Source organism: Tachypleus tridentatus, chromosome 12 (genome assembly GCF_004210375.1).
Source record: "Tachypleus tridentatus isolate NWPU-2018 chromosome 12, ASM421037v1, whole genome shotgun sequence".
In the NCBI taxonomy this organism is placed as follows: Eukaryota; Metazoa; Arthropoda; class Merostomata; order Xiphosura; family Limulidae; genus Tachypleus; species Tachypleus tridentatus.
Window position 1 is genome coordinate 8,444,630 of NC_134836.1, and position 21,790 is coordinate 8,466,419.

Below are 21,790 nucleotides of genomic sequence, written 5' to 3' on the forward strand. Positions count from 1 at the left end.
GGGTGAAATACCGGAAGACTTTAAAAAGTCAGTCTTTATTGCATTGCCGAAAAAGCCCGGAACAACTGACTGTGAACAGCACAGGATAATTAGTCTAATGAGTCATCTTACCAAGGTTCTTTTAAAAGTGCTCACGTCTAGAATGAGGAATAAGATAAGACCAGAGATTTCTGATACTCAGTTTGGATTTATAGCCGATAAAGGCACTAGAAATGCAATTTTCGCTCTAAACATGCTCATGGAAAGATCACTGGAAGTACAAAAGGATTTATATCTATGTTTTATCGATTATTCTAAAGCCTTTGACAAAGTGAGACATGGTGACCTATTCGACATGTTGTCAGACCTGAACATCGATGCTAAAGATCTAAGAATCCTTAGAAACCTTTACTGGCAGCAAATGGCAGCTATCAAAATTGAAAATGAATTGAGTGAATATAGACCAATTCAAAGAGGGGTGAGGCAGGGATGTGTATTTTCACCAGATCTTTTTAACTTATACAGTGAAATAATCTTACGAAACATCAATGAACATTAGGGAGTCAAAGTAGGCGGATGCAATATCAACAACTTGCGCTACGCTGATGACACAGTCCTCATTGCGGACTCCGAACGAAATCTACAGACTCTCCTCACAACAACAGTAGACGAGAGTGAGGAAAAAGGATTGCAGTTAAGTGCAAAGAAAACAGAGTGCATGGTTATCTCAAAACAATCAATTACACCCACATGCAGCATAACCAGCAAGGTTGAGTCTAATAACGCAAAATGCATATTTTTTCTTTATGTTCATTGGCCTTAATATTTTGGCCAGCAGTGTATGTGAAACAATATGTTTTAAGAACGCGCTCGAGAAGATCTGTTTAGATATTATATCAAATTTTAACATAGACCTTCGTAAATACCTGAACTTTTAATGATTTTAGATCCATATTCTCATAAAACGTGTTGTGCACATGCTGCAGTGATTTACATCTTCTTATTCCCATTTGCGTATTTGCTGATTTATCATATAATAATACTGAGACCTTTATTTTCTTTTTATTCATCTAATTTACTAAGACCACATATATCATTTGAATGTATATATCTTATCTCTCTCTTCTTCATTCACAAATTCTCTTTCTTATCTGTTGCCCCCCTGGCATGGCCAAGCGTGTTAAGGCGTGTGACTCGTAATCTGAGGGTCGCGAATTTGCATACTCGTCGCGCCAAACATGCTCGCCCTTTCAGCCGTGTGGGCGTTATTATGTGACGGTCAATCTTATTATTCGTTGGTAAAGATTAGCCCAAAAGCTGGCGGTGGGTGGTGATGACTAGTTGCCTTACTTCTAGTCTTACACTGCTAAATTTGGGACGGCTAGCGCAGATAGCCCTCGAGTGGCTTTGCACGAAATTCAAAAAACAAGCAATACCTCATTAAATGCACGTATTTGATTAAATTATGATATACGTATACTGTTAAAAACATTCTGTACAGCAAAACCGAAACACTTTAAGAATGATGAGAACAAAAGAAAAGTTCTACTATTTTCGAAATATCCGTTAGCTGATTTGTTTTGGCTAGGCTTATTCAAAAAAAAATTGTCATTTTCCAAAGTAGTATAACAGTTTCAATAGCTCCCAGGAGAGGACACTGTTTTAGCTTGTACCAAAGCAGTTACCACGGAAAAGCTTTCTGATTTCATAGTCAGTCGTTCTACGTAACGGACAACTTTCGTCATCTGGTTTATTAAAAGCCATGCTGCAGTGTTGTGGTTTAGTTTCTGCAGTGACAGTTGTAATAGTATTTCTATTTGGTCAAGGTAAGCTTACATTGTCAGTAAAAGTACATTTACCTGAAAATGTAGCTTATGATACTAGTGTGTTTTTTGTCTTAAAACATAAAACTAATGTGTATTAGAGATGTTTGCCATATAAATATGCATTCAATAATTCTTGAATTCAATTGTGCAACTACAGAATCGATGCACTTTTTTCCATGAACATGGATGTTTGTTTGTTTTTTGGAATTTCGCACAAAGCTACTCGAGGGCTATCTGTGCTAGCCGCCCCTAATTTAGCAGTGTAAGACTAGAGGGAAAGCAGCTAGTCATCACCACCCACCGCCAACTCTTGGGCTACTCTTTTACCAACGAATAGTGGGATTGACCGTCACATTATAACGCCCCCACGGCTGGGAGAGCGAGCATGTTTGGCGCGACTCGGGCGCGAACCCGAGTTTATTTGTTTAAAGTTTGATTTTATAATGTTAATGCTGATTTGCTGGGGTTTATGCTACATTAATCTGGATTTAATAGTTTTATGGAGAATATGTGCAATATGTGGTGGTAGTTTATTTTGAATATGCTCTTTTGATGTATTTTGAAATCTTTAACATTTGTCTTTGTCTCTATGTAAGTGTATAAACAAAAAACAACAGTGTTTTAGAGTAAGTCCATAACAAATTTTTACTCGTAAAAAAAAAATAAAGTGAAACAATTAAAACTGTTATCCTTTGCTACCAAATTACAAAAGTAGCATACTATAATGGGATTCTTGCTTATATGATGCTGGAAAAGCTTTATTACGTGATGTATAACCCATAACTTTATGAAATGTTTTATCCTCTGTGCATGTAGATTTGCAATAGTGGTCATGATTTTTCTCATTTTGCCTTTGTTTCCCATCATGGAAAACCTTATTTTTCTCCATTCTAAGGGTGCAGATATGATGTCATGAATAACTCACACGCAGATCTAATGTACTGGCGCCATCTATATAAATGTAATAACACTGTATGTTGTATGACCACGCAAATACTTCACAGGGTGTGGATGGATTTTCACCAAAACTGGTATGGAGGTTCATTAGGTCCATGGAGGGGGGAATGCACAAAAATTTTAGGTTTTGTAGTTTGAGGTTTTTATGAGTGTTTTTTGTAGGTTTTTTTTAAACACTATTTCTCCTCTCTTGATGGATTTTCACCAAATTTGGCATGAAGGTTTGTTGGGTCCTTGAGGAGTTGCATGTAAACTTAGTTTCACTTTTTGTGTTTTGCTGTGTGTATGGGCATTTTAGGTTTTTTTAAAAATTATATATAAAGGAAACAACTTTTCATTTCTTAAGATAACCTTTTCATCAATTGTGAATTTAAATAACTTTTGTCCAATGTGCGGGTACCCCAACTAGTAATTTTAATTTTACTTTTCTCTTTGAAAATTATAGCTCCATCATTGTTATGTAGTGCTGATTTTCTTACTTGTATACTGTTTACGCTATGTAGTGTTAGGCTATTTTTGTTATGCCTGTGTGTGTGTTTCAAAGGAAAATGAATCATGGAGCTTTAAAGAATGCAGAAAAATGAAAGTTTAAATGATTTTTCTTTTATGTATGTGTGAACTTCACAACACAAGTGTTACAAAATGACAGTCATAATGTAAAAGTATTTTTGTATTACAATTATTAAATTAAAGTTAGAACTATTATTTTTACATAAATTCGATATGCAAGTATGCACTTGACAACTAAGAGATGTTTACATGTCTTGGTAGCATCAAAGACTTGTGTAAATATTTTATCCAAGTGATATATTTGTTTTCATTTTTACATGCACGCACACATGCATGTGTGTATAATATATACAATCTTTTTTTTTTTCTTTTTAATGTGTATTCCAAATGGCACGTGAACTTGATGGTCAAAAAGATTTGAAAGAACTAGTTCTAGCATCCATTTACCAAGGTAACTTTATTTTAAGCATCTGAAAAATATTAACTTCTGTAATGACTTGTTAGATACTAATTTTGGTACTAACTTCAAACATACCATGATTTTTGGAAGTATTTGTTTTTGAAGTAGTTTTGATAAGAAAATTATTCTGTACTTTTGTTTCTGTTGTCATTTACAGTAGCACTGGAGTCTTTAATGCTGATGTAATAATATCTCGTATAAATTTCAGTGTTAAAACTGTGATAAGTAATTTGTTGTTACAGGTGTAATGCATGTAACTATATTTCAGCTAATCAACTTACTTCAGTATTAAATGAAGGCGTAAGAGTGTCTGAAGATGACATGTTTAATGCCTGTAGTGGAGAAGGTGAGTACTAGCTTTGAAAAACAACTTGATAGAAGCTTGTAATGAAATAGAATCTCTTGTTAATGTCAGAATATTTCAGCATTAATAGTTAAGCAAAGAAATTTTGTGAAGATATGACTATATAGTATTTTCTTTAGTTTAAGAAATACAGGTCTTTAATTGTGAAACGGTTTTTCACACATCCTTTTCCTGTCAAAAACAGCTATTTTCATATGAGTCGCATGTTTTCTGATTGATCGCTGTTCGATAAATGTAGCATGAGATTCTCTGTAATGAAATAAAGCAGCAAATGGACTAGATTGCTAGTATGGTTGAGCAAAAATAACAAAGGCCACTCTTACAATAAAATAACATTTGTTGAGTCTTTGAGATTATCATTTTCCCATATATTTGAAAATGTATGTTTGGGTGTTTTTGTTATTGAATTACAAAATGCTGGTATAAAACTGTTTTTGTTTCCAAAATAAAGTTGATTTATAACTTGTATTTGTTTTCATTATTACAGTTCTCTTTACACAAAAACAGGCTGGCTTAAACATTTTGTACTGTAACATTGTGAACGTAATTAAAAAGGAGAAAACAAATTGTATAATCCAACTTAAATGTTGTATTTACCTGTTTGCACAATCTGATAGTCCATTCAGATGAAGATCACTTATAAGGCTTAACATGGTTCTCAAAGCTTATTGGTAAGGAAATATTAAATGTTCTCTTAATATTGTAGCTTGTTTATTACTTATTTCATGATTTAATAATTCTGCTGCTTACAGTTGTGGGGGAAGAAAGCAATAACACTCATGCAGAAACTTCAGTTGTTGCAAGGAAGACAGGCCTGTTACTTAGTTTACCTTTGCCAAAATTAATAAATATATCTAGCACTGTAAATAGACATTTGACTCAACTCTTGGTAAGTTGTATATTTTATAGAATTTATCTTATCATAAAATCATCCAATTTAACAATGGTAGTAAAAGCATAGAAAGATGGGTATTGTTTGTAGAGACGATTTTTTAAAACATTTTTGTGTGTTTAAGATGTTGTGGATGTATTTAACCTATAACCAGATACCTGTTTTATGACTGAATACAATGTTTTATACCTGATTAAAACAATCTTCAAATAATATGGGCCTGGCATGGCCTAGCGTGTTAAGGCGTACACTTCGTAATCTGAGGGTCGTGGGTTCGCGCCCGAGTCGCGCCAAACATGCTCGCCCTCCCAGCCGTGGGGGCGTTATAATGTGACGGTCAATCCCACTATTCGTTGGTAAAAGAGTAGCCCAAGAGTTGGCGGTGGGTGGTGATGACTAGCTGCTTTCCCTCTAGTCTTACACTGCTAAATTAGGGACGGCTAGCACATATAGCCCTCGAGTAGCTTTGTGCGAAATTCCAAACAAATCAAATAATATTTGAAAAGAGATTTTATTTTATTTAATGTGTTACTTTTTCAACAAACAAGAGAAATGGAAATCATTCGTTATAACAATTGCTGCTGTTTCAAAAGATGAATTCATCATTTTCCAAAAAAGAATTTGAATTTGTTCTATTGAATTATGTTTATTATTTGACTAAGTATCAATTAATAAATGAATGTTTTAACTTAAAAAAACAACAGATATAATTAAATTCTCTTTAGTTTCCTTTGAAAATATAAGCACTGTAAAAATAAATAAAAAAGACAATTTATTAATTTCTTTTGTATGTAGTTGTATAGCCAGTAAAAAAAACAAAAAACTGTCACAAAATAGATTTTAAGGACCCAAAGTATTGATCAGGTTTGTCCAGAAGTAAAATTGAAACCACAAGCTGGTCAAAAATTGTTTAAGTTAATTGAGAAAGTGAACACAATAATATAAAGGACAAGAAAAGTCTTAAACAGTTACAGTTTCAGAAAAAAACATTATAATTTTCTGCTTTTTGTTTCTTTTTTTGAATTTGTGTACTTGTACTTATATATTGTAAGCCATATTTTACTTTCTAATTTTCTGATAAATCTATCTTTATTTAACTAATATACTGAAGTTCATTCCTCTTATTTCTCTTCCTATCATATAGTCGTATGTCTCAGAGAGGGAAGAAGAAAGACTGCGAATGCATGACGAACTTCATACTTCAAGAGAGCAGCTTCATTTTCTTCATGAAAGTCATTGCCTTTGTCACAGATTGTGCCCTTCTCCTAGCAACTTGAATGACATTCAATCTCGACCAAATAGCTACATGTCTGTAGCTTCATCAGTATCGGAAGGACCAATAGACTTCGTAGATGAAAGTGAAGAAACAACAGGTTTTGTGATAACACATTTCATAGAATGATACTTACACAGCATATGTCAGCCACTGTTTCTTATTGTATATTGATTCTTCTTTATATTATAAATCAGAATGAGGCAAGGGTTTCAAAGTATAATTTTACTTCATAACCACAGTAATAGATGAAAACCTCAAGGAGTCTGGAGATGAGGAAAATGAGTCAGAAGAACATCAGGACTGTGATCTTGAAGGTGAAGACATTGGTGAAATCGGGCAAGTTGAAGATGAGGGATACAAAGACACGGAATACCTTTTGTATGAAAAGAAAGGAAAATAAGAATATCTTGGGACTGAAAGAAAAGCCAAACTGGAATTTTCTGTTGAAAATTATACAGAAAACGATGTAGAACATGTTGAACCCTTTGAAGAAATTGTGCATCCTGAGGAGAAACTAGCAGAAATCTCTGAGAAAGGATTCTTAAAATTGAATAAAGATAAAATACAGCCCAGAGAATAATTGAGCGAAGATTGTGATAAACAAGCTTTGTATAGTAAAGAATGTAATACGGAATACGAGTCGGAGATTGGTAGTAAAGCAGTAACTGAGGAAGATTTGAGCAGTGTAAAAGAAATGGAACCATACAATTTGGAGGAAGAGGAAGATAACAAAGAACAAAGATTGTGTGAAGAAGATGAAGAAACCAAACCTGAGACTGAAGAACACTTGCAAATATTAAATTCTGAATAGCAAAAATTTTTAATACAGGAAAAAAATACAAATGTTTTTATACTTTATAAATAATCATTATAAATACTTTTGTCCAAAATATTCAAGGGCTATGTACATAACTTATAAGAAACTGTGATGAAAAATTTTCTCTTTGAAGTGATTCTTAAATAATTATTTTTCGTTGTTTATTGTAATATTTGAAAAGTAGTTTTGGAATATAAATTATTAGATATTATTGGACTGTGTTATTAAACATGTTTTTGAAGGTGGAAAAAACTCTTTCATTATAGACAAGATTACCTGTTTAGCTAAGTTGAAGAAATCTTATGAAAGTGAGATCTATTTGCTCTGAAGTTTTACATTGGTATCTATAAGTGGTTCAGATTACGATGGTATAAATTTTTCGAAAACGAAATCATTATGCACTTAATTTAAAATGTTGCAATAAATGTAAAATTCATTTTGTTAATAACTTGGTTTGGTTTTTGTTTCCTTTTTAAACCCGAAGCTTTCTCTAAGGTATTATGTTCATAAATAAACAAGAGGAAATTCTCAATAGCCATGGCATCTTAAATTCTTTTAGGCAGGATTAGAGTAAACTAATCTACGAGATCTTGAAGGTGGTTAAATACGCTCCCCCCTAGTACAGCGGTATGTCTCCGGATTTACAACGCTAAAATGAGGGGTTCGATTCCCCCTCGGCGGGCTGAGCAGATAGCCCTTTGTGACTTTGTTATGCAAAAAACACACAAACACACTGGTTAAATACTACAATCGAAAGAGTTTGATCTACGAGCCCAAAACTGCAATTAGATCTCGAATCGGTCAGGAAATGAAGGAACTAAGAGCCAAGTTTTTTTTTTTTTTCTTTTAAGTACAAACAATACCTCAGAAGCGTTCTATGAGCCGCACACCCTAGATTAATAATAAAAGAAGAAAAATACATGTCTTATCGTGATACACTTAACATATGGGTTACATACAACACGTCACGTGTGTAGAAGTAAATAAATTAACCTTGGTTCTCGAATCAACAATGGTTCGTGAACAAAGTGTAAGTGTAGGAAACATTACGTTTTATGTCGTGTTCAGTTTAGAACAACTGACCAAAATAAACTAAATTTTAAAGCCTTACCTTACCGAATTCATATTAGTGCAATTAAAAATGGAATAACTTCAATGAAATCGACTGTATCAGCAAATAAAAAAAATTATTGTATGAAGAATCCATGTTTGACTACCTTTTTACCTTGATGTATTGATTCGTTCGTTATACACTAGCGTTGTTCTGAGGTTATATATTTTTCATACAATAATTATATTCTAGTGCATCACCATTTTTTTATATTTGTAGTACACAAGCATATTCATACAGCGGAAAATAATTAAAACCTTTAATTAGTCTGTTTTTAAATTCTAAAGTTACACTTATTTAAACCTTCGAATTTCCAAAGGGATCTGAACGTCGTCGCCTTTCGAAACACTGTTTAATTAGGGATATCGTCAATGTAGCCAACTTCAGGGATGGAGTGCCAGATTTTGGTGTTATAAAGACTTAAAGAACTCGTTCATGGAAAACTTTCACCAGAAAATATTACACTACTTCAGTTATTGATGACTAGTTCAATATTATTGATGCTTTTCCTTGGTTTTTGATTAGTGGAAAGTTTGGGGACCTACAACGCTCAAACCTGGGGCTTGAATTGCGCGTGAAGGACAAAGCACATATGACTAATTCCTTATGTAACTATACACTAAACTAAATGTTCTTGGTGTTTTCGAAAACAAAATACTTGATTGTCGATGGTTACCGGTTAGTTGAATACTGTTTAAACCAATTGTTCTTGGTGTTTTCGAAAACAAATTACTCGATTGTCGATGGTTACCGGTTAGCTGAATACTGTTTCAAGTAGTTCTGTATTACTGGTAATTATTTGTTATCTAACGGACCTAACTTTTACAGTGATAAAGAAGAGCCAGGTTCTAGTTCTTATTGCTTTTTCTCAGTCAACTACGTGGTCACTGTTTATTTTGTTGACATTTTTATTTTTATGGAAAAAGAAATTACATTATTTTAAAACAAGTCAATGTATCTAACAATTCTTTTTCAAATAACGTCTGAGCTTGTAGCTCAAATGTGAAGGTAAGGTAAAAAATACTGCGTGTCAAAGGTAAGTAGATGATTAATATAATTGGGTATATGCCAGTGAAATGTGAATTTTTAATCTACTTTTTCTGTTGAAAGCATAATGTAATACGAACAGACATGCTTCCTCCGTGCGTTTAAAATTTATTTTGAAATGTTTAACGTACGATAAAAGTTTCTTAAAAGAAATAAAATAAAACGAACTTTTAAATCTGTTAACCTGATTGATGAACATGTCTCCAATTGTTGTAAATTTGATATCAGAATTCAAACTCGTTCAGAGAATGAGTAATTTCCCTTTGTTTGGCATTGGTTACCATAGTAACTTATCAAGCATTACCTACAGCTCTGTTTTTCAAAAAACTGTATTTTTTATACAAATATACTCATTTGCAGGTCACAGATAAAAAAGGAATTCATCTGTGCACTGAGATATAGTGATCAATACTGTGAAAGCACTAGTGCGTAGTGTCTGCACATTCATTGCCACACGGTATTATGTCACACTGTGATCCACAGACACGAGGAGTCGGACACAACTGGGATTTCCTACCTTAAACTTTTTAAGTCTGTCTTTTGAAACGTTCAGGTAGGAAATTTTCCTTATAGTTATATTACTGGGTTTTTTTTTTCATGCTCGCTTCTATTCAGAAACCAGATCTTTGCTATACTATACAGACGTTTAAGATAAGCTTGGCAAAATATAAGTAAATTTAAAAATAGATACATTTTTAGCAAAGGTACTATTCAAATTTACTATGAAAAATAAAAATATTAGTTGAATTTTTTCAGTACAGAGATAATCTGATGCCGTTGTTTTCCTACTTGCAGTTTCAAAGCTGGTCGTTTAATGGTTATTATTTCATATTTTATCTAAACATTTTGGAGTTGCCAGTGGCGAGTCGTATTTATTATTATGAAATACTTTTCAACCACCTACCAATTTGTATTTTACTTATGTTCTATCCACTCATCCAAAATTAAGTGTTTTTTTTAATAATCTGAATTTGTGACTTACGGTCCTAATTCAAAACAGTAAATCAGCATGAATTTGAACAAGCTTCAAAACTGCATAAAACGCTTTCACAAACAAAGCTCATAAAAATAAATTACAAAATATTTTTGTATTTTCAAAATGTGTTTTAAGTATCGTTAAAGTTTGCTTAATCCAACCGTATGTAGGCTCGGCATGGCCAGGTGGATTGAGGCGTGCGACTCGTAATTTGAGGGTCGCGAGTTCGAATCCCCATCGCACAAAACATGCTCGCCTTTTCAACCGTGGGGTTGAATGTGACGGTCAATCCCACTATTCGTTGGTAAAATAGTAACCCAAGAGTTGCCGGTGGGAGGTGATGACTAACTGCCTTTCCTCTAGTCTTACAGTGCTAAATTAAGAACGGATAGTTCTCGTGTAGCTTTGCGCGAAATTCAAAAACGAACTCACAATAGTATTCCAACAGTTTAAGTGGTGGATATATTGTTTGTTGTTCCTGTATTCGTAAATCTTTTTAAGTGTGTCCAGAATTGTTTTGGATCAGTTTTGTGATTTAGTTCGGAACAGAAGGTGTCCCAGTTTTCTTGTTTTTGTTGTCGGATTAAATGTCGTATCTTATTCCTTATAGTGTTGATCTGTGTTTTAAGTGTGGGGTTGCGATTTTGTATGTACTGTCTGCGGAGTATACGTCTATCTTTTATTAAGTGTATTATGTCTTTATGTGGTTGCCATGAATGAGTTGTTGTGAAGTGTTTTTGTTTCAGTATAGAACTGTTGGCTGCATGTTTTAGACACTCAGAGATGATATGACAGTATGCATCTATATCTGATGCGTCCGCGGCAATATGTAGTACTTCCGTCAATAGCAGCAACGAACCTACAACCAGTTCTAAATAACATCGAAGAATACTGCCAGAAATACAGAATTAAAATCAATGTTCCGAAAACCCAAGTGATATTATTCAGCAGACTCAATAAGCTGAAAAAAGATCCACCAAAGCTCTACATGAATGGATCACTTTTACTGACTGCTACTTCTGCTAAATTTCTAGGTCTAACATACGATTAAAAATTAACGTGGTTACCGCACACTAAAAGTATAATGAAACGAATCTGGGAAAGAGCAAACTATGCAGGAAGTCTTTCAGGTAAAAACCAAGGAACATCTCCAGGTAATATACTTAAAATCTACAAAACGTACATTAGACCCGTAATAGAATATGCATCACCTGCCTGGATTAACATAGCACCCACACATCTACAGAAACTTCAACGTATACAAAAATCAGTTCTAACTTCAGCATATAAAGTACCACGTAGCACCTCAACCACATTCATGCACAAGTATGCAAACATAGACACAGTATCTGAAAGACTCTTGCATAATTCTCTAAAATATTTCAATAAGAATTGGCATAAAAATGACTTAATGTGTGATCTCGACAGATATCACGACATGATGTAAATAGTCCTAAATACCTCTCCTCTTTTAACATGTATTTAAGAAATATTGCACAAGCTGGCCACCTTGCACTAGACACTTAATCCTTGTTTTTTTTTAATGATCCTAAATTTTCTCATTATTTTAGTTTATTTTATTTTTTCTTTCTTCTTTTTATTTTTTATTTTTTTTTATTCTATGGCTACTACTAGTAGTAGCAGCATTTTCTCCATGGAGAAAAGCAACAAAAGGAGAAAAACACACACACACACAAAAAGAAATATATATGTATATGAAAAAAATCAAAATGAAAATCAAAAAAAAGGAAAAAAAATACAGAAAATGTATTGAAACAAAAAAAGGAAGAAATAATCAAAGGAAAAAAAACAAAAAAACTTGTGCGTCCATGCATGGACTGTGCCCTGAAATGGGCCTGAGTATGGTGTTATACTCCTACTCTGGCCCAAAGCTATTATAAAACAAATCCCTGAAAGACAGACGCTATCAACGTTCGGGAGGGAGGAAGAGATCTAATGCACCTGACCCTCCTGGGTATTTAACATCAATACCCAAACACCCACACAGTGAAATTCGAACTCCAACAGTTTAATCAGAAACACGGACCAAATGGCATGCATCATCAGAAGTTAAAAGTTAAAACCCATATTGAAATGGATAACTACTGTCAAATAATAACGGAGTGCCTTCAGAAAGCAGCCAATAAAACAATACCAAAACAACACCATAAAACAACAAACAATACATGGAAACCCAATACAGAAATAATCACCCTAATCAAAAAACGAAGACAATTACGAAGACAGTACATGATAACAAGAGACAGAGAAACAAAAACGCAAATAAACAATATAAGAAATCACATCAGAACACAAATAAAACAACAAAAATAAAATAAATGGGACAACTTCTGCTCAAAACTAAATGATAAAACTGACCAGAAAAAATTAAAAGACTCATCAACGATAATACAGTCACAAAGAAATATCCTGCACTCAAACACAATAATACAATAGCGCACACAAATAAAGAAAAAGTCGAAGCTTTCAAAGCTCAACTTCAAAATACATTTAAAACTCACTCTGATCCAGATATAAATACATATTTCTACAATAAAGTCACCAACCATATACTAAACAATAAAAAACAATTTGAACCAATTTTCCCAATAAACATAACTGAGACAAATACAAGACCTAGCACAAACTATGAAAACTTTGAAAACACGATACTAACGAAAGAACCACTTGAAGCAATAAAAAACAAAACACAAATCTCCAGGTGAAGATGAAATACAAGCCATCCTTCTAAAAAAGGGCACTCCGAAATTGTTTGACCACCTAAAAACACTTTTTAACCTATCTCTATCCTCAGGATACATCCCAGTTTCTTGGAAGCTCGCTAATATATTAATGTTCCATAAGGAAAGAAAGCCAACAAATAAATCTAATAGCTACCGACCAATTAGCCTGACAAGCTGTACAGGCAAAATTCTCGAAATAATAATCAGTAATAAATTCTCCACATTCTTGGAGATAACATCAAAATTACCAAAAGAACAAAATGGATTCAGGAAATTTAGACAAACGACAGATCTCTTAATCAGATTAACCGAAACTATAATAAATAGCTTCAATAAAAAAGAATGCACTGTCGCTTGCTTCCTTGATATCGAGAAAGCATTCGACACTGTATGGCACGATGGTCTAAGGTTCGAATGAATGAAATTGGACTAGTGCGTGGAATTATTCGCTGGCTATCTAACTTTTTGGAAAATAGAAAGTGTAGGGTTAATGTAGAGGGTACCTTTTCTGAGTACTTTACTCCAGAAGCTGGTGTCCCTCAGAGAGGGGTATTTAGCCCTATACTCTTCATCATGTATGTAAACAATATGCCATTGAAGGATTCAAATCCTGGATTCTCTTCACAGTTTGCAGATGATGTGGCAATCTGGAAAAGTGCTGCAACACCAACAATAGCAGCCACAAACATACAACCACAACTCAATAGAATAAGCGAAAAATATAGAATAAAAATAAACACAGCAAAAACACAACTCGTAGTCTTTACGAAATTGACAAAACAAAAACAAGAACCAGAATTATATATGAATGGCACACTACTTCACACTGCCCCATCGGCAAAATTTTTAGGTCTAACCCATGATTCAAAATTAACTTGGATTAATCATGTCAATGAAATTAAAAATAAAGTATGGCGAAGAACTAACTATGCTAGAAGTCTAACTGGCAAAAAGAGTGGAGCATCTACAGATAACATACTAAAAATCTATAAAACATAAATTAGACTAGTAATAGATTATGCAGCTCCAACATGGATAACTGTAAGCGATAAAATAATTACAAATAAACTACAAAAAATCTAAAACACACTTCTCACAACAGCATACAGAGTTCAAGGAACTACATCATTTCAATTCATACACAAATATTCAAACATACCAGCCATACCAGATAGACTCCTACATAATACAATAACGAACTTCGATAAGAATTGGATGAAAAATGAATTACTATGCAAACTAGATAGGTATCTCATACATGATGAAGTTAGTCCTAAACATCTCTTTCCAGTCAATTTATATTTTAAGCATAAAAAATAATAAATAAATAAATAAATATAATAAAAATTAATTAAAAAAAAGTGCCACCAACAAACTTGACATTCTGCTGATAGAGCAAAATAACAACCACATATGTACCACAATACATGAAAAGGATCAGAATAATATTTAGTTCACTCTGACTTAAAAATAAAATAATTACAAATTTCAATACTGCAAAACCACATAAGTATGGGGAGGAAGAAGAGGTCAAAGAGAACCTGACCCTCCAGGGTATGAACATATCATACCCAAACACCGAGAGAGAGAGCGAATGATGATCCAACAGTTTGCGATGGCTATTGTTGAGTTGTTGCCTTCCCTTTAGTCTATCGTTTAAAAAATGACTGACCAGAAATACAGTTATCCCTTCTACGTCTTTCCCGAAAACCTGAAAAATAAAAATAGGTAAGTAATTCCTAACGTGGAATCCTGTGTTGATATGTTTTCTGAGTTTTGTGTATTAATTTGAATATTCAAGATAAACACATAGCTAACTTTGGTTTGTATAAATGCCATAACTCTTTTACTGTACTGATAAAAATGATGAAAAACATCAAAATATTTTTAAAGAATTATATATATATGTATACCGAGTATTGCTAAAGCATTTTAACATTCAAGAAACATAATATATTCACTTTGTAGTTACGTATTTGTTAAATTTTACATATTTCCTTACTACGGTGATTATTTTGTCTGCCACGCGCAAGTAGCATTAGGTTCTTACATACCTTTAATCCACTTAATACTTTTATCATTAATCCCATCACCAACATAGTGATAATTTACTTTGGAAAGCGCCATCTCCTGCTTCCTGCATTTATTAGTTATTGCTTTAAATTATAATAATTTGAAGCATTAATGATAACCTTGTCATAAGAAAGTCAAGCAATAAAACATTTTATCATTTTTATCGTATATCCTTTTTACGCATTGTACTTGACACGAAATAATAGGTGTTCTGTTGATTAGTTCAGCAATTAAAGTAACTTTCTCTATTCTCTCGCTTAAACTATGATACGTTAGAGGGACATAATATGGCTTTTCTAGGTGAACCTCTTCCTAAGAATCAAAACAATAGCGCTCAAAATTTACGCATTTAAATACTTTATTAACGTTATGTATCTATGATTCTCTATTACTTTGGCTGTAGAACATAATTTTAAATTCATAATATCGCTATCAAAATTGATAGAAACATACTTAGTTGTAAGGTAAGTTTTTATGTTTGCTTGAATGGTGGTGGATTGTCCAGTACCGCTAATTTCAATAAAAGAAATACTTATAAACTGATGTGTAACTTTGTGTATTATAGCTGAACATACATGTATTTATACAGAAGTATAAAATGGACTTCAATTAATAATGATCTTTTCAAATAGGACTCGTATATATATATATATGTGTGTGTGTGTGTGTGTGTGTAATTATTAAAAGAGTTGAGCGACATCAGTGTTAATTAAGGAGTTACTTATGTTTTTCATTCTTTATAAATCATCACTATTATACTTTAACCCAAAGTGTCTGTGAAAGCTTATTGATTAGTTATTGGGGATTCTGTCATAATAAATATATATAATACGTCTGAGAGGTTGTTTTGTTTTAACAGTTCGAGCCGAATCACCAGCTAACATTGTCATTGTTTTGAATAAAACTGCAACTTCTAAATCTTTACATCTTCATAAGGCTCACAAGACTGTTATAAAAAGATGAACAATTCTTTAACCTACACAACCTTGAAAGTGGCAAAAGAGTTCTGAGCTGCTATATCGAACCTATCTTGATATATGGTTGCAAATTATGAACAATAAATAAATAAATGAAAATAATCACTTAATGCAAACGAAATTTGATTACTACATAGAATGCTTACGGTTTCCTTGAAAGACCGGTAGACAAATGAAGTTCGATAACAAGAAAAAAGGAAAAGAACATTGTTAACAAAAATATAAAGACGGCAAGCAGCATTCTGTGGTCACGTGAAATAAGAAAACTGTGAAAAGCTGTGGAAATTACACTACATTTAAACTTTCGACTATGCAAGTGTTTCAACAGCAACTATTCTGGACATAGCAGTTGAACTTGCATGTGATAAATCAATTAAGCCTAAACAGAAAACATAATCATACATGTAACTGCTGTATTAATTTATCCAGGAAACCAAACTTATCTACGACAGAGAACTAATTATAGAAATAGTTGTGGAACTACTGTGAAAAAAGAAATTAATGAAAATATGTAGTTAGTGTTCATAGTAAAGGAAAACAAGTGTTGAACTATTGTGTATAGGAAGCTAAAAAACACGAAGAAATAGTGCATATAGGAAAATAATCATGTTAAAAGCTGTAAGATCGATCTGTATAAAAATAACTCAAACACAGAATCAGTGTAACCAATCAAATTTAAAGTTAGCTCAGTTAAATGTAGAATTTGTTGAAGTTTAAATTGGTGTCTTGAGTAATTCTATATAAGCTAAGGAAAATGTTTTGTAAAGTTTATGTAATTCTATTTAAGCTGAAGAAAACATTCTGTACAGTGTTTTATTGTGTTAATTCTGCATAAGATATTTTCGTCTATAAATTTAACGACAGTTATCAAATGGTAAGTTCTCTCTTTGTGACTAAGAAGGACTGACATTTAGAATTGAAAATGAAAAAATAAACAAAATTTTAAAGTAATTTAACTTTAATATTAGTTTAGTAATTATCATATTGCACTGGCTACTACAGCTACAATAGTTCAATAACAGATCAACTTGTATAAGATTTTTTATTAAAGTGGAAGTCAGTAAAATAAATAGTATTATTACCTGTACTATAGGCACAATTTTCTACAAAATGGAGACGGTTATCTTATATGTTATGTCTTAAAAATAGGAGGAGAAGGTTTTGTTATTATTTGGTTAATATGTTTTAATTCATACTAAACATGAATGTAAAGTAGAACATTTCATGATGTTTAAAAATAAGACACCATTGAAAGCATCTAACACAGAATGTGACTTTAAATATCCTAGGTATAATCCTGTGTGTATCGAATGAACTACTAGATTACTTTAAACACGCATTATAGAAATTACAAGTATGGTTGGTGAAAATAAATGATGTGTTCGTACTCACGTTCTCGTGAATGAGACGTAGCGGTACACTACACCCAGTTAATTGTCTTCACAATGGGAAACAATAAGAAAAGCTTGGATGTAATAGAATGAGGCCATAACGTAGTGAAAGAACGGAAGTTGCAATGTAACAACAAAAGTTTCCTACAAGCTCAAGTACTATTATATAAATATAATTATACTGTCTGTTGTATTTCTATATGATAGTACTATCTGTTGTATGGATGTTGTAAGGCATGAAATGATTTTTACCAAACTGGTATGCGAATTTACGAAGTCCTTGTGGGTGTACATACACATTTTCAGATTTTCACGAAGTCCTTGTGGGTGTACATACACATTTTCAGATTTTCATGAAGTCCTTGTGGGTGTACATACACATTTTCAGATTTTCATGAAGTCCTTGTGGGTGTACATACACATTTTCAGTTTTTCACGAAGTCCTTGTGGGTCTACATACACATTTTCAGTTTTTCACGAAGTCCTTGTGGGTCTACATACACATTTTCAGATTTTCATGAAGTCCTTGTGGGTGTACATACACATTTTCAGATTTTCATGAAGTCCTTGTGGGTGTACATACACATTTTCAGTTTTCACGAAGTCCTTGTGGGTCTACATACACATTTTCAGTTTTTCACGAAGTCCTTGTGGGTCTACATACACATTTTCAGATTTTCACGAAGTCCTTGTGGGTCTACATACACATTTTCAGATTTTCACGAAGTCCTTGTGGGTCTACATACACATTTTCAGTTTTTCATGTTGGGTTTTTACAGCCGTTTTTATGTTTTTTACCAGTACTTCACCAAATTCTGTATAGAGGCTCATTGGGTTCATTGGGACAACTATGAAAATGCAATTTCATATTTTATGTTTCGCAGTTTCTACAGGTCTTTTTTAGTTTTTCACAATTACATATGAAGGAAGCAGCTTTTCACGACCTAAAACAGCTTTTATTAGTCATGAATATACGTTACTTCGGACTAGGGGACGATTACTTCTTATAGTCTGTAATATAGAAAAGAACAACAGTACATTTCCTTTGCTAAACCTAAATAATTAAGAGTATCACATAGTTACTGTTCAATTAAAATCAGCTCCTAATTTTGGCTAATTCTTAACACGACACATTAAGACTAATACACATTCAACGTAAAGTTGACTAAATGTTATCGTATAATTCCGGTCTCCAAATATAGGTGAAATTATATATTCAATCAAATTAGAGCTGCTTTAAATCCTTCAGTTATATTCTGGCTAATAAACGAACTTAGTATATACTATTCTCATAGCATAATCCGATTGGTTGAAATTTAACTTACGCCCTCCTCCCTCGGGTTAGCTCCCCAGTGGCTCAGTGGTATGTCTGCGGACTTCCAACGCTAAAAACCGTGTTTCGATACCCTTTGGGGGCAGAGCACCTACAGCCTGTTGTGAAGCTTTGTATTTAATTCAAAACAATAACACCAACCATCGGGGTAATCAAATTGATTTTTCGGAGTATCACATTTTGGTAATTAGAGTAATAATAGCTAATAAATTGTCATTCTAATTAATTGCAATCACAGTTGGATAATTTTCACTTTATCAGTTGATTCCCATTTGAATTCAACTAAACCAGCATCTATTATAGGCTTCATCCGTGTTCGTCTAATTCAATGCTGCAGTACAAATAGAGTAATATACTATGCTGTACGTTCCTCTATTGTTCAAAATTACAATTTTAGTGATAACAAACACAAGTTTATTACCTAAATAGTTGAATTGTTCCTAAATATTCTGTAGCAACACATTCAGTAAATATCCGCACACATGTGAATTGAATGTGGTTAGTGAAGAATGTCCAACATCGTTATTAAAAATCATATTATCAATTCATGGTCATTTTAGACATCAATTCTCATTCTTATTGGCCATCATGGCCAGGCGGTTCGGGCGTTCGACTCGTAATCCGAAGATTACGGATTCAAATCCTCGTAACACCAAATATGCTCTCCCTTTCAGCTGTGGGGGTGTTATAATGTGACAGTCAATTCCACTATTCGTTAGTAAAAGAGTAGCCCAAGAGTTGGCGGTGGGTGATGATGACTAGCTGCCTTCCCTCCTGCCTTACGTTGTTAAATTATGGACAGTTAGCGCAGGTAGCCCTTGTGCAGCTTTGCGCGAAATTCAAAACAAGTAAACAAGTTTACCGTTTAATTTTCTGATATAATTCATTTTATCCTATATAATAACAAATGATAAAATAAAAATCAAATAATAATGTTAACCTCCAGTCTTTTATGACTATTTTCATTTAACTGAAACTTAGCACTATTAATTCAGTAGGTGCCTAACATTACCTGGACATAAAGAACATCTATCTTAAACAACAGTGTTACCCACTTCAGGATTAAACTCACAAACTGTCAGGAAATGGGGATAATTTTGACACAATATTTATAAAAAAATTCATACTCATATACTATCTTCTGATAATAATGCATATGCACTGCTGGCCAAGATCTTAAGGCCAATGAACATAAAGAAAAAATATGTATTTTGCGTTGTTAGATTCAACCACTTATTTGAGTAGACTCTCGAAAGATAAAAATAAGAATAGGGAAAATAAAAATAAAAACCTTTTTTAGCATTTAATAGGGAAAATAAACACTATGAAGTTAGCCTAAATACTAGCTGGTCAAAAATTTAAGACCATACTGAAACGAAGCGTTAATCGGTAAACACGTAACGAAATTTAATAATTTGTGTTCAGGCATTATCGTTGTCAACATCTTCCAGACATCTCCTGTGTTACATTAGGTAAAAACATGGCAAAGGCTAAAAAGTTGACAGAGTTTGAAGGTGGCAGAATTATCGAGCTGCAAAAGCAAGGTCTCTATCAACGTGCCATCGCTGGTGAGATTGAGTGTAGTAAAACAGCTGTTGCAAATTTCTTAAAACACCCTGAAGGATACGGAACGAGAATTTCAAGTGGTCGGCCCAAGAAAATTTCGCCTGCGTTGAGCAGAAGGATTCGACGGTTTGTCCGGCAAGACACTATCCGATTGTCGAATCAGATTAAGCCCTTACGGACGCAGAATGCAGCTCAAGAACAATAAGACGTCATCTACGATAGAAAGGCTTTAAAAACCGTAAACGTCTTCAAAAGCCACGTCTCCTTCCACACCACGAAACAGCTCGGTTAAACTTTGCTGAAAAGCACCAAACATGGGACGTAGAAAAGTGGAAGAATGTTTTGATCTCTGATGAGAAAAAATTTAACCTGGATGGTCCAGATGGCTTCCAATGTATTTGTTTTGTTTGTTTGTTTGTTTGGAAATTTCGCACAAAGCTACTCGAGGGCTATCTGTGCTAGCCGTTCCTAATTTAGCAGTGTAAGACTAGAGAGAAGGCAGCTAGTCATCACCACCCACCGCCAACTCTTGGGCTACTCTTTTACCAACGAATAGTGGGATTGACCGTCACTTTATAACACCCCTACAGCTGAAAGGGCGAGTATGTTTAGTGCGATCGGGATTCGAACCCGCGGCCCTCGGATTACAAGTCGCACGCCTTAACCCACCTTGCCATGCCGAGCCAAATGAGATACGAACGATTTTACCATTCGGTATGGAAGGTCAAAGCATCATGATAGTAAGGACTAGAATGAGCAGATGGGAACGCTTTGAAAGCAGCTACAGGCATAATATTATACCCGACTTATTGCACAACATCCACCAAGGTTGTTCTAAATTGTTCCTGAATACCTCTTCGCGCAATTTGGAAACTTCCATGTTTATTGAGTTTGGCCGTTAAGTTCGTGATGTGCTTTCCAATCACTTTTCACAGTTACAACAGCAAACCAAAAAATCTTTTAGTTCAAATTAAAAAATATATTGGGTAGTTTTTAACAAAAATGGGTCCCTCTGGATTGTAAGTGGCCTGTGAGTAAAATATTATAACTTAAAGGTAAGCTGGATATTGCATAACTAGAAAAAACTATAGTTTTCCAGTTAACGGTTTCATCAAGTGATTTGTAACTAATACGGTAGTATTCCAGTTTACGGTTTCATTATGTTATTGTGAACCAGTACGGTTTAACTATTTCATATAGGATTTTTTTTTATAAGTTGCGCTGACTGATCGCTTCCTTTCTTTCCATTTACCATTTTTAACAGCCTGCATCTGGCTTGGCATAGGATCCACAATAATCCAGAAATAACATGGGAAAATTCCTTATATAATTACAATACACACAGAAATTTGTATTCACAAGTGTGTCATATAATCTTGTCGGTGTTTTCACCCTATCATAGCTATACAACAAGGTGAAAGGCAACTCATAAGTCCACATCATCTCTTCCCGTCATGCTTTTCACCCTATCATAGCTATACAACAAGGTGA

General features: G+C 33.6%; 2 protein-coding genes across 2 annotated transcripts in view; both read left to right on the forward strand.

Moving 5' to 3' along the window:
* The first annotated feature begins 3,659 nt into the window (after positions 1 to 3,659).
* Positions 3,660 to 6,940, forward strand: LOC143234928 (uncharacterized). Its single transcript, XM_076472622.1, has 4 exons — positions 3,660 to 3,723; positions 4,001 to 4,078; positions 4,849 to 4,985; positions 6,133 to 6,940. The coding sequence occupies exons 1-4, from the start codon at positions 3,660 to 3,662 to the stop codon at positions 6,388 to 6,390; spliced, it is 537 nt and encodes a 178-aa protein (XP_076328737.1). The 3' UTR covers positions 6,391 to 6,940.
* Positions 6,941 to 9,621: 2,681 nt separating this feature from the next.
* LOC143234284 (uncharacterized) overlaps positions 9,622 to 21,790 on the forward strand; it is a 47,396-nt gene continuing 35,227 nt past the window's right edge. The window contains exon 1 of the mRNA XM_076471529.1: positions 9,622 to 9,792. The gene's annotated coding sequence lies outside the window, so the exon portion shown is untranslated. The remainder of the gene's footprint in view (positions 9,793 to 21,790) is intronic.